Below are 12731 nucleotides of genomic sequence, written 5' to 3'. Positions count from 1 at the left end.
CTTATGAGATAAGAAAAGAGAAAAAGCTTGGTAAATTGAGGGGTCCAATACTTCTGTTAGGAAATCCCCTGGTAAATGACACCACCAACTTCACTAGCCCCAGGCTGATGGGGTGCCACCTACAGAAGACACTGTCACCTTCAAGGGGCACAGGGTCCTTCAGCAGAAAGGAATCTGAGGAGGCTGCAACCTCAACGATAATACTTATCACGAGCTCTGGGCATTCCTAAAAAAGCCTAACTCTGGGGAATTCCCTGGTGGTGCAGTGGATAAGATTCCACACTCTCGAAGCAGGGAGCCCAGGTTCCATCCCTGGTCAGGCACCTAGATCCCACATGCATGCCATAACTAAGACCCAGTGCAACCAAATAAATAAATATTAAAAAAAAAAAAAAAAAAAAGCCTAACTCTGGCAACTTTTCACAGTGCAGGTGGGGGTACAAAGTGCAGAAAAGCAAGAACTCAGGGACTCTTTCATTCCAGGATAACAATTGGTTGCGTGCTTGGCTTGCGCCCAGGGAGACTGGAGGGTGATTATTCTAAAGTACATCACCTCCTCCCCTTCCTCCTCCTCCTCCTCCCCTTTTTCACCTCCATCCTCCTCCTCCTTCTCTGCCTCCTCTTCCCTCTTATTTTTGGAAACCGTTTTACTTAGATATAATTCACATACCATGCAATTCATCCATTTAACATGTACAAATCAGTGGTTTTTAGTATATTCACAGACTTGTGTAGCCATACCACAGTTGATTTTAGACAGTGTCATTACCCCAAAAGGACACCCCATACCCTTTAGTTATCACCCCCCCTCCCACAATCTCCCTCATCATCCAGCCCCAAGCAACCACACGTCTACTTTCTGTTTCTATAGATTTGCCTATTCTGGACATTTTATATAAATGCAGTGATAGACTTTGTGGCCTTTTTTTTTTTTTTCTGGCTTCTTTCGCTCAGTAAAATGTTTTCAAGGTTCATCCATGGTGTAGTCTGTACCAGTATTATGTTACTTTTTCTGGCTGGAGAGTCTGTTGTACAGATATACCACATTTTTAAAACCCACTCATGAGTTGATGGGCACCTGGGTTGCTTCCACTTTTCGGCCATGATGAAAAATGTTGCTATGAACATTGATGTACGAGTGTTTGTGTGAAAGGATGTTTTCATTTCTCTTGGGTGACATGGAGTGAAATTGCTGAGTCAGATGGTTGCATTACCTTCTCTAATCCTCAGATCTACCCTTTGAAGTAGAAACTATTGTCATGTCCCAGTTGGAGGAATCTTGAAGCTCAGGGAGGTTGCCCAAGGCCACATGGTGAGTGAATGGTGGAGCAGGGCTTGGAACCCAGGCAGTCTAACTCAGATCCTGTGCTCATCCCGCCTCCAAGTTCTCAGAACTTTTATTTTACCTAAGAGGTAGCCTAATCTGCAAGCATCTGAATCTCAGAAATGGGGCCAGGCCCCTTGGTACAAGGATAGCCCTGCCAGGAATGGACTCTGAGAGCCTCGTTTGGGGGAGGGGGGCTAGCCAGGTATCTTGTTCACCTCCTGGGGTGACCAAGGATCTAGGGGACTGAGAGAAGGCTTAAGCTTAGGCCTTCTGGGTCCTCTTCAAAAGTTTAGTCGTTTCTGTGATAGTTTCTCCTAGACTAGACCGCCTTGAGGATAAAATAAACATGAGCTCCTGGAAGCAGTGTCGTCAATGGCCAGAACATGGGCTTTACAGATCAGCTGCCCAGGAGGAGGACGTCTGCATCATCTCTTTGTTCCTGTGTTCCCCCATCTGCACCACGGCCCCTGCTCTGAGGGCTCCTCAAGCTCTGACTTGTCGGGTTCCTCCAAAGATGACAGTTTTCAGAGGAAAGTAGGATTGGAAACTCCAAGGCAGGGCCACAGAGAGGCCTTGGGAGGGGAACCAAGTCTGTGGGAGGAAACAAGTCCAGATCCTGCAAAACAGGGGGAAAAAAGTGGGACCAAGAAAGGATACTCCAAAAATTCTCTCTGTGGGAATCTGCTCTTGGGGGCTGAGGAAGGAATTCAGGTGCATTTAAATTCTCCACCTAGGACTTCCCTGGCAGTCCAGGGGTTAAGACTCGGCAACCCCAATGCAGAGCTCTTGGTTAGATTCCTGGTCGGTTAGATTCCTGGTCGGGGAACGAAGATCCTGTGGCGGAGGCCAAAAAAAAAAACAAAGAGAAAAAAATTCCCCACCTATGCTTCATTTCCGTACCTCACTGTGTTCCTTTAGAGCACTCACATTGTTCCAACTACATAATTGAGGCGAGGCTGTGATTTTCATTCGAGATCCTGAGTGTAGTTTTGTTCACTGCTGGAAAAACTCATTGCCTGGCAAGTAGTAGGTAGGGTTGTCAGATAAACTGCAAAAAGCCCAGTTAAACTTGCATTTTAGACAAGCAATACATTATTTTTAGTATGAGTACGTCCCATTGATTTGAAATTAAAATTTAACTGGGCTTCCTGTATTTTAGCTACTAAATCTGACAACCCCAGTAGTAGGGTCTCGATAAATATTTGTTCAACAAATGGATAAATGAGGTTTTGCCTTGGCTCTGCCCTGAACTTGCGGTTTGACCGTTTGGGCAGTGCTCCGCCCCGCCCTGGGCCTCAGTTTCTCTAACTCGGAGGTGGGAGTTCGGGAAGCGACAACAGCGCAGGGATCGCCAAGGCAGGAGAGCGCTGGGTGAAGTGCCAAAGAGCAGGGAGGTAGCTAGGCTCCTGCCTGCGCGGGACAGCCTGGATGTCCAGACGGGGTACCGCCCTCGAGTCCTTCTGCCGGGCCGGGGAAGCCCCAGCCCCGCCCCACCTTAGCTGGGGCCGGCCCGAGTCTGTCGCCATGGAGACACGGGTAGTCTGGAGCCCCGCCCCTCAAGGCCACGCGTTTCCGCTGCGTTGGAGCCTTCTGATTGGACGGCCGTCTGGACGCTACCACCAGTCCCGAGCCCGCTAAGGGGTGGGGGCGGGGTCTTGTCCTCGTGGGACCCGTGCCCTGGAGACCTGTGCATGTGGCCTTTCTAGGGGCGGATGGGTTCCCTGCCTGACACGGGGAAAAAGGCTGAATCTCAGGTCGGAAGAGTGACCGTTGGTTCCCCTCCTAGAGCTTATGCTCATGCCTCTCCCTGAGAAAGAAAGAAGGGGCGGGAAAGTCGGCAACGCCCCCTCGGCCCCAACAATCTGGAGCACCGGAAGTGCTGGCGACGTGTCAGTGCGCCCTATCCTAAACCTTCCCCCTAGGCCGCTTTTCTTATGCAGCTGCGGGATTCCGGGGCCGCCTGGGCGCTGCACCCCACCACTTCCGCATCGAACCGCCGCTTCAACCGAACCCCCGACCTGTGCGCGCGCTCCCTCTCGTGCCTGATGGTTGGGCCGGCGCCTAGGGGTGGCCACGCCCTTTCCCGCGCCTGGCAGCCAATGGGCGAGCGCCTCCCGGCGGGGTGGTGGATAATTAATAAGGGCCGGGCTCTGATTGGCTGCAGCGTCGCGGCTGGAGGCTGGGCGACGGGGTAGGTTGTTCCTGAGGTGGGAGGCGGTACCCGTGCCCGAGGAGGAGGCCTGAGAGCGACATGTCCCCGGCGGCTGAGGCACAGCGGCCCGTGGCGCTGTTTCTCTGAGTCTGGGGCGGCCTGGCGGCCGGCTGAGGACGAGGCTCGGCGGAGGCTGCCCCCGCTGTGGAGGCCGCCATGCTGGGCGCCTGGGCGGTCGAGGGAGCCGCCGTGGCGCTCCTGCGATTGCTGCTGCTGCTGCTGCTGCTGCTGCCGGCGCTCCCGGGGCCGGGGCTCGGCGTGGTCGGCTTGGCGGGGGCCGGGCTGCCCGAGAGCGTGATTTGGGCCGTCAACGCGGGCGGGGAGGCGCATGTGGACGTGCACGGGATCCACTTCCGCAAGGACCCTTTGGAAGGCCGGGTGGGCCGAGGTGAGAGCCCCTCGGCCGAGCCGCGGGATCCCGGGCCTGCCGTGCCGGGCGCAGCGCGCCGAGGGCTGCGGGCCCAGAGCCCCTTCCTCGACCCGGGGGCCATGTCTCTGGAGCGAAGTTTCTTTCTACAGTTTCTTCGGGGACCCGATCAGAGCCCAGAGCCTGGCACTGGCTTGAAGCTACCAAGAGCCATCGAGACAGAGAGTTGGCGAGAAGTTCTGTTTGGACCTCGCATCCTGTATTTCCTTAACCCCTCACCTCCATGCGAGGTGGGAAAGTAAAGCCGAGGGCGGCCCATTGCCACCTCGAGGCCTCAGGGGTTTTTCGGTTATCGCTGTCCCTGTCCCGACGGTTCTGCTCTCCTTTCAAGTGCGTTTCTGGTAGATTCCTGCCGACCCAGAAATCGGCGGCTTTCTGTACCCTCTCTGCAGGAGTGGGGCTTGATTCTTAGCCAGAATGGAAAGGAATCTTCGAAGAGGATGGGCCAGGAAAGTTTGATTGTAGCCTCCTCCCCCGCCGCCCCTTTGGAGCGGGGAATATGTGTGCTTAAAAGTAGAAGCTGCAGGCCTTTCCCAGAGGGTGGTTATGTCGCAACCATACAGCACATGGGGCTGGTGGTGTGTCAACTGGGTCAGACAGCGTAAGACCTGAATATTCCGTCTGCAAATGCGGAGAACCTACCCTAAGTGGTCCTAAGAGGTGTGATTCCAGCTTATGGGAAAAATGATTTTGACTTAACTGATGGAGCAACAGTAGTTTCGACGATCAGCACAGTTCTCAAAGTTAGCGTAAGAATTGCCAGGGCAGCTGATTAAAAATACAAATTCAGACCTGTAGATTAAACCCAGGTTTCTGCACCCGGGGCTTCTGATGTAGGTCACCTGCAGACGACTCTTTGGGAAAATCTGCTCTAGACTCTTTCCTTCTGTTAGTAGGATTGGAAAACAGGTTTAAGAAGGAAGTTCCTCGCTTCATGTGTTGGAAGGAGATTTAAGCTGTATGCTGGGTTCAGAGGCTGCCAGACTGGCAATATGCCACCTCCAGAAAAGTAGGAGACAGACTTTCTCACTCTTTTTTTCAGATTTGGCTCTTGCCTTTCCTAAAGGGTTTAACTTAGTTTTTTTTTTTTTTTCTTTTCTTTTCCTTTTTTTTTTTAATTTGGCTATGCCTCATGCGAGATCTCAGTTCCCCAACCAGGGATCGAACCCGGGTCCCCTGCAGTGGGAGGGCAGAGTCTTAACCACTGGACTGCCAGGGAAGTCCCAAGGGTTTAACTTAGTTATTCCAACCAAGTTAATTGCAGTGCCCTGGCGTTTGTTATATTGGGGAGTTTATTGCTTCCATACATGTGAGGGTGTTGGGACACAGGGCTGTTTTCCGAAGCTCTATGTTTGTCTTCAGTTTAGCTCTGGAAGTTATTTAGCCCTGGCATGTAGGTCTCAGTAGCCTGGGTTCAGCTGAGTCAGGGCCTTGGTCTTTAGCAGCTGTAACAGCAGCCAAAGCCAGACTTAATAGCAGAAGGTCATTGCTATCTCCACCCTAGACCCTTCCTCTTTCCTTATGGGTGTGGGCAGGGAGGAAGGAGACCGTTTGTGGACTTTACCTCTAGAGATAGCTGTGGTGAGACAGCGTGCAGATGGTTCCTTTCGCTTAATAGATACCAGGCTTTACACAGGTTACATTATGCTCTTTGGTCAGTTGTGCAGAGGAGGGAGCTAACACCACACAGGTTTAGTCCCCAGCTACTCCCCTCATGCAGAAATTCTGGTGTTAATTTGCCGGTGCTGGTGGGTTTGGTGGGGTTTTTTCCTTGCGGGGGGGGGGGGGGGGACTCTGGTCAGCGGACAGCCAGGCTCTCTGTCCTTGGGTTATTGGCTCATGGTCGCAGTTCCTTTGGTAGAGTTTATTGTAGCAGGTAAAAGTATGTGACTTGCCAAATTACCAAAGTTCATGGGTACTGGAGTCCTGTCCCAGACCCTGGCACTCCATAAACGGAGGTTCCCTGCTGCAGTCTGGCGGTCCACTTGGGTATGAATTGTAGCCGCTTTAAGGCGTGGATGGAGAGCGGAAGGCCATTGTCAGCTTGTAGGTTGTGGTAGTTTGGACCAGCCGGTTGCAACAGTGTACTTGGAGGACTCCTGAGAGTAGCATTTTGCTGGCTTTAGGTCTGGGGCTGAGAAGTGATTAATCTGCCTCTCTCAGAAGGCAGCTCTCTATAGTTTCTTTCTGTGCAAAGGAGTCGGCACCACCAAGGGAAGTGCAGCTGTTCCTCTGCCTGCCCTTCTCTGGCAGTGTTCAGATCAGGGTGTGCCAGGTATTCGGAGACCCTTGCCTGCTGCAGCTATTTACACTAATTGCGGTAGGAGCTGTATGTCTTTCTTTTCCCACATGCCTGTGATGTTGTTTCCAGCACGCGAGGAAAGTCCATTTTTATGTCGAATGAATTCAGGTATTTGTTGCCAAGTTAATCCAGATAAGAGTTTGGCCTGCTTTTGAACTTGCTGTTTTTCTGTAGCGTCTTTGTAGTTCAGCATTCTCATAACTGTGAGTGGCCCAGGGCACCTAGTGGCTTTTGCTTTCAAAGGCACTTCATAATGTTTATTGAATTTCATTTCTGCCTTGAGGATAGCTAGTGCTCAGAGAAGATGCTGACAGCTTGGGAAAGGCTTTTTTTCAACCTGTGTGCTTCAGCAGATGGGGGTACCACTACCAAGAGTGACTCCAAAGCGCTCTGTGTGGGATTTTGGTGTGCTGTGCATTCCAGGTTCTTTTTAACTTGCTCTTTCTGGGTTCCTCTTGACTCTGATGGAAAAGACCTGGTTATTTAGCCTGAGGGCATAGAACTTGGCTTTGGTTTTAGGAGAGAGGCTATTTCCTCTTCATAGAAAGATGCCCACTAGTTATTTGTACCCCCTTGAAGAATTGGCTTTCCCTCTCTGAGCCTTTTTTTCCTTCTTCATAAAACTTGTCATGCTTTTGAAATCAGTGACATGAGTCTGAAAACTCTCCTGTCCAGAGTAGGTTAAAGTGTCTTTATCTTTTTCTCTGCTCAGTGACCTTTTACATGGAATTAAAAGTGGAGCAGAATGTGGCTCTGGAAGGGAAAAAATCTGGCCGGGGGCCCAGGGTGACTAATTCTGTAGACCTAAAGAAGACCCTTTCCTTTTGGCTGGGAAAGGATTTGGCCTTGGGGAGATAAGAGCTTGAAAGATAGCGTGAGAGACACTGCTACCTCTGATTTGCTTAAGGCCAAGGGATTGGTTTAGAATTCTCTTCTAATAGCAGGCTTCATTTGCAGGCCCTCCTAGGAGCAGTTCACTGGTAGAGAATTTAGGTAGGTGATACCCCATTTTTCAGGTGAGAAAACACCTAGAGAAGACAACTTGTTCCACATCACATAGATTCAAATCCAGCCCATCTTACTCTCAAACCTGGGCTAAATTTTTCAAGTAGCCTGGCGACTCCGTTGTCTAGAGCTAAGAAGCTGTGGACAGAGTGTGGGCCCTTTGGCCTCCTTCTTTCTTTGGTTAACCGTCTGAGCCATGTCATGCCGGCCGCGGTGGTGTGCTGCCTGTGTACACTGTATTTCAGAGAACGTTAGCTGTGAATGCATAAAGCCTCAAGGGGGAAGAAAAAGTCCTTTTTACTATTGTCTCTCCTGGGACTCAGGCAAATTCAACTTTGCATGTGGCAAATCTCATGGGAAAGCCACTAGGGGAAATATTTAAAGGTAATTCCAAGGTGGTTAAGTAGTTTCTGCTCATATGTCTGAGTTTTCTTAGCTGTGGTGTTTAGGCTGCCACAGCTTATTACATTACTGTCAGTTTCTCACTTTTTCCATGCCGGAAGGGGGGAAGAAAAGATTCTCCACACATGCACAACATTTACTGTGTCTCTGAAAAGCACATCTAGTGACTGTCCCAAATTTGTAAGGATCATGGTCCTCGGGGAAGAGGGAGACTCTTAGAAGTCAGTTGGAAGAGGACTGGCAATCTTTAATCTTTATAGGTTTGTGATCTGAGCCTGGGACAGAGCTAGGCCAGTTGGCAGTACATCCTCTGTAGTGCTACTCACTGCCCCCCCCCCCCCCCCTTTGAGTTCTCGAGGAGAATAGGAAGAAAAAATGTTTGGAGACAAGTGCAATGAGTTTCCTGCTCATTGTCTCATCCGTCCATCTCATCTCCTGGCTGCTATTCACTTACAGGAACTGTTAACAGTTCTGTTTATTTTTCTGAGGGCTTGACCTTAGCCACTGGATCTTTTAGTTACTCTTTTACCTCCCTTGGAGATAAAAGATTCTCTCCCTTGGAGTTTCAGAAGATAAGCCTCCTGGAATGCCCACTCTCAAAACGTCGCCCAAAGGATCTAGGTGCCAGATATCTTCAGTCACCATATGAGATTGGAAGGTGATCTTGAAATCTGAATTCCAAGACTTCTCCTCCAAGGTAGAAGAGAGACTAGACCTGTGTACTGCAGTCACTGCTAAGTCTGTGGTTTGGAAAGTAGATTGATGGAGCCCTGGAAAGCATGGCTGTTCATCTCGGGCTGGAGCGTAGAGTCTTATATTCAAGGAAAGACCTAGCTTTAGTTTGTCACGTGGGGGAAAGAAAAACACGTACAGACCCATCTCCTACTAAGATTGGGAGCAGGCTGAGGGCAATAGAGGTTTTTGGCTCTTCTGATACACCCAAGTAAGAACTTTTTGCTTTTACCCCGACTTATTCCCTTTGTCTGTCTGAAATGGGAAAGGTGGCCCCCTCCGGACCTGGGCATCTTAGGCCAGAGGTGCCAACAGGACTGTGGCACATTGTCTTTCCCAGTTAGGATGGCCCTGGCCCTGTGGATAGGAGCGCATGGCTTCACTGCTCTGCAGGCATCTCCTTTGTTGCCATTTGTTGATTCAGTGAATCATATCGTGGGCCAGTGTATGTTAGGTGCTGGGGATACAGTGGGAATTTTTTTTCTTTTGGTTTGTCTGGGGAAAAGTTCAAGAGCGTGGGTGAGGTTGAGTTCTGTGAGTCTATGGGAAGTAAGGCGTTTGGACCCAAAGGAAATTAGAGAGCATCACATCCTTTTTTTAATGAGCATGTTTCTTTTGACTAGCCTTGGAACTTTTTGAATGAAGAAATTACAAAAAACAACTAAAGCTGGTATCTTATTTGTAGTAAAGACAATGAAGAATGACTTTCCTGAGCTTATCTGAGTGAGAAAAAAAAGCCTTTGAACTTAATCGTCTTGCGTCGTTTCCAGCCATCCCCCTGGTTTTATGAGGTTTCTCTGACGCTCTCCCTCATCAGGGAACCCGGCAGCTGTAGCGTAATGCTTTGTTCTAATAATGAGTTAGACTCGTTCCCTTCCCATCACTCTGAATATAGTGGGGAAAAGTCATTTTCATGTGCTTTCAAAAAGTTCTGCTGTGAGGGTTATGGGAGCTTGTTGGGGTGATTAGTGTTTGGTTTCTTTCATTTTACTCTTGCTTGGTAATGGCTTTCGGATTCTTGCCTTTGTGGCTGGTCTCTTTGGAGCCAGGTGCAGTGGGGGTGGCCCCTTCCACTGGGAAGGTTATTAGCACTGCCTTGGAAATGCCTCTGGCGGTTCTGGGGTCTCTGCTCTTCTTTTGTGTTTTGCCTCTGATGTGGTTTCTCTTTGTCTTTTGTCCCCAGCCTCTGACTATGGCATGAAACTGCCAATCCTACGTTCCAACCCCGAGGACCAGATCCTATATCAAACAGAACGGTACAATGAGGAGACCTTTGGCTATGAAGTGCCCATCAAGGAGGAGGGGGACTACGTACTGGTGTTGAAATTTGCCGAGGTCTACTTTGCACAGTCCCAGCAGAAGGTGACGTCTGGTCAGGCCCCTGCTTGACAAGTGGGACGTTACCACTCTCGGATAGCCCTCTGCTAAGGGCCAGAGAGTGCGAGAACTTCCCCAGAAGGGAGGAACAGATGAGCTTTGAAGAAAAGCTTGATTTTTTTCTTTTTTCCTTTTTTTAATTTTATTTATTTATTTATTTATTTATTTATTTTTCCTTTTTTCCTTTTTTTTTTAAAAGGTCACACTATACGCCTTGTGGGATCTCAGCTCTGTGACCAGGGATCGAACCTGGGCCACGGCATTAAAAGCCCAGAACCCTAACCATTAGGCAACCGGGGAACTCCCAAAGCGGGATGCCTTTTGCCCAGCTGTTTAACCTAACCACTAGGCAACCGGGGAACTGCCAAAGCGGGATGCCTTTTGCCCAGCTGTTTCCCGTTACTATAAGGCTGCACTTGCCTCGGGGTTGGTGCCAGAAGGCAATGCCAGAATCCTAATTCTTGGCAACTAATTAATCCTCTTAAGGCCCTTCTGGTTATAACCTCTCCCCTCTTGGTTGTCAGTACCTTCTTGTTTTTAGCCCCATTCTTTTCATGTCCCTTCCTCTGAATTTCCTTCTTTCCATGTTGAGCTTTTAGCTTGTATTCTTTGTTCCCTGCAGCCAGTATGCAGCCTTGACAGTGAATGAACGTGGCTTTGATTTGGCTCAGGTAAAGGGCTCTAGCCACCCTGGAGTATATCCGGCCTTATCATTCCTTAAATTACTTTTGAACTTGAAGCCCAGGCATATACCTGATGTCCAGCTACCGAAGGGGTGTGAAGCAGGCGGTTTTGATGTTGGCTTCTTTTTTCATCTTGCCAGGTGTTCGATGTGCGATTGAATGGCCACGTCGTGGTGAAGGACTTGGATATCTTTGATCGCGTGGGTCACAGTACAGCTCATGATGAAATCATCCCCATGAGCATCAGAAAGGGGAAGCTGAGCGTCCAGGGGGAGGTGTCCACCTTCACAGGGAAACTCTACATTGAGTTTGTCAAGGTAACGCTGCTCCCCTGCCCTCACAGCTGAGGACACGCTCCGAAGAATGGGTGTGGGGGGGATGTTTGCTGCCGTGTGGGCTTGACTGCTGTTTCCCATTCCCTAGGGATACTATGACAATCCCAAAGTCTGTGCACTCTACATCATGGCCGGGACAGTGGATGGTAAGTTGTATTTCTGATCTGCTTTTTGATGTGGGCTGAAGGATATGATTGAGGAAGCCCTTGAGGGATGGTTTAGCTGATCACTATTTTGAAAACCCTAATACTTAAAGTCAGACTGTGGGGAACGCAGAGTCCGGTGGCCGGGGATGAGTGCAGCACGGGGCTAGCCATAAGCTTTGGAGGGAATCGGTGTCACATCTTGCTGTGGCCATTTAATCAGCAGGTTGGTTTTGGACAAAATCCTTTAACCTCACTGTAAATTGGGATTAATAATGGTAGCTAGGGGTGTGCCCTGACCCTGTGGTCGTTTGGAATTGCCTAAAACTCATCCTTATTCTGTTTCTTTGACATGTATGTCGTGGGGGCATAAAGATGAAAAAGGCAGAAGGAAGTCTTGAGTCTTTTGTGTGCTCCAAGAGAGTGCAGCGTCGCTGTGCCGCACTGAGCAGAAGTTCATATATTAGTGTCTCCTCAACCTTGGGATCCAGCCTGAGAGTATATCTCTTTCTCAGGGTTGAGGGGCCTGGCTGCCAGCTTTCCTAGGCTGATTTTTGCGGAGAAAGCCTTTTTTTGTCTTAGTGACTTTTCTCCCCCATCCCGCCTCTCTGCCTTTCCCCACCTCATCCTGGAGGCACTGAGGCTCTCATCCTATTGTTATGACATCCCAGAGGATGTCTTGCCACCAAACTGATCTGTAGCCGGAGTCCCTCAGGAGGGGACAGAGAACAGAGGGGTAGTATGTGCTGAGAATCCAGAACTCCGTAGACCAGCTTTTCCTCGGCTGCTGTGTGAATCAAAAGGGAACATGGGATTGTAGGAGTGAGGAGGAGAGATTTGAAAAGGTCAAGCTCTGGGTGTCGGGGCATTGTCCTTGTCCAATCTGGTTCTCTTGGGGCTCTGAAGAAATGGGACACGAAGGGGAGATAGCCTCTCTGTGCGCGGGGCTTTTTACTACATTTTAGTTAAATCTGAAGAAGACAGATGTTTGCAGCAATCTGCTGTTCTCTAGGCTGGGAACTCTTTCTGCTCCTTCTTGTGAATCTGGCTTAGCTCATAGGGTCTCTTTTTTGTGGCTCATTTACTGCCCTTAAGAACCTCCCTTAAATGCTGTGGGTCTTACTTAAAAAGTATTCTGTTTCTTGCGTCAGATGTACCAAAGCTGCAGCCTCATCCAGGACTGGAGAAGAAAGAAGAGGAGGAGGAGGAAGAAGAATATGACGAAGGGTCTAATCTCAAAAGACAGACCAATAAGAACCGGGTGCAGTCGGGCCCCCGCACGCCCAACCCCTATGCCTCGGACAACAGCAGCCTCATGTTTCCCATCCTGGTGGCCTTCGGAGTCTTCATTCCAACCCTCTTCTGCCTCTGCCGGTTGTGAGAGCAAAGCAGCATCCTGAACAGGTGGAGGGGCGTGGCAAAGAAACCAAACATGTTGGTTTGGGTTTCTGTGTTTTTTACAGTGATTAACAGAAACAAACAAACAGATCTCTCTCTCACACACACACACACACACACACACACACACACACACACTCTCTTAAAGGAGGTGAAAAGAGGCAGAATGAGTAGAGAGCAGCCCTCGCCCACCACCTGGTCCCAGACCTGCTCCAGTCCTAGTTCTCTCTTTGTGGTGGCCCCCCACTGTCTCTTGCCTCTCTAGGGTATGTAGGTACGTAGGGTAGACTGGATCCTACCTGCTCAAGGGTCTTTGTCCATAAACCCAGTGGAAAGGATTCTGAACTCAGAGCAGACATGGTTCCTTTTTTTAGGTTAGAAATTAACA

The 12731-nt window shown here is 49.7% G+C and overlaps 1 protein-coding gene across 3 annotated transcripts; it reads left to right on the top strand.

The window, feature by feature from the left end:
- The first annotated feature begins 3439 nt into the window (after positions 1–3439).
- On the top strand, positions 3440–12507 carry MLEC (malectin). Of its 3 annotated transcripts, none has more exons than XM_057745458.1 (5): positions 3440–3518; positions 9591–9769; positions 10608–10784; positions 10891–10948; positions 12097–12507. In XM_057745458.1, the coding sequence occupies exons 2-5, from the start codon at positions 9605–9607 to the stop codon at positions 12324–12326; spliced, it is 630 nt and encodes a 209-aa protein (XP_057601441.1). In that variant the 5' UTR covers positions 3440–3518; positions 9591–9604; the 3' UTR covers positions 12327–12507. The 3 variants fall into 3 exon arrangements, with proteins under 3 accessions (XP_057601441.1, XP_057601439.1, XP_057601440.1); XM_057745456.1 differs by lacking the exon at positions 3440–3518 and adding an exon at positions 3540–3927; XM_057745457.1 differs by lacking the exon at positions 3440–3518 and adding an exon at positions 6318–6376.
- Positions 12508–12731: the final 224 nt, after the last annotated feature.

Source organism: Hippopotamus amphibius, chromosome 8, assembly GCF_030028045.1.
Source record: "Hippopotamus amphibius kiboko isolate mHipAmp2 chromosome 8, mHipAmp2.hap2, whole genome shotgun sequence".
In the NCBI taxonomy this organism is placed as follows: domain Eukaryota; kingdom Metazoa; phylum Chordata; class Mammalia; order Artiodactyla; family Hippopotamidae; genus Hippopotamus; species Hippopotamus amphibius.
This window is presented reverse-complemented; position numbering and strand designations above follow the sequence as displayed.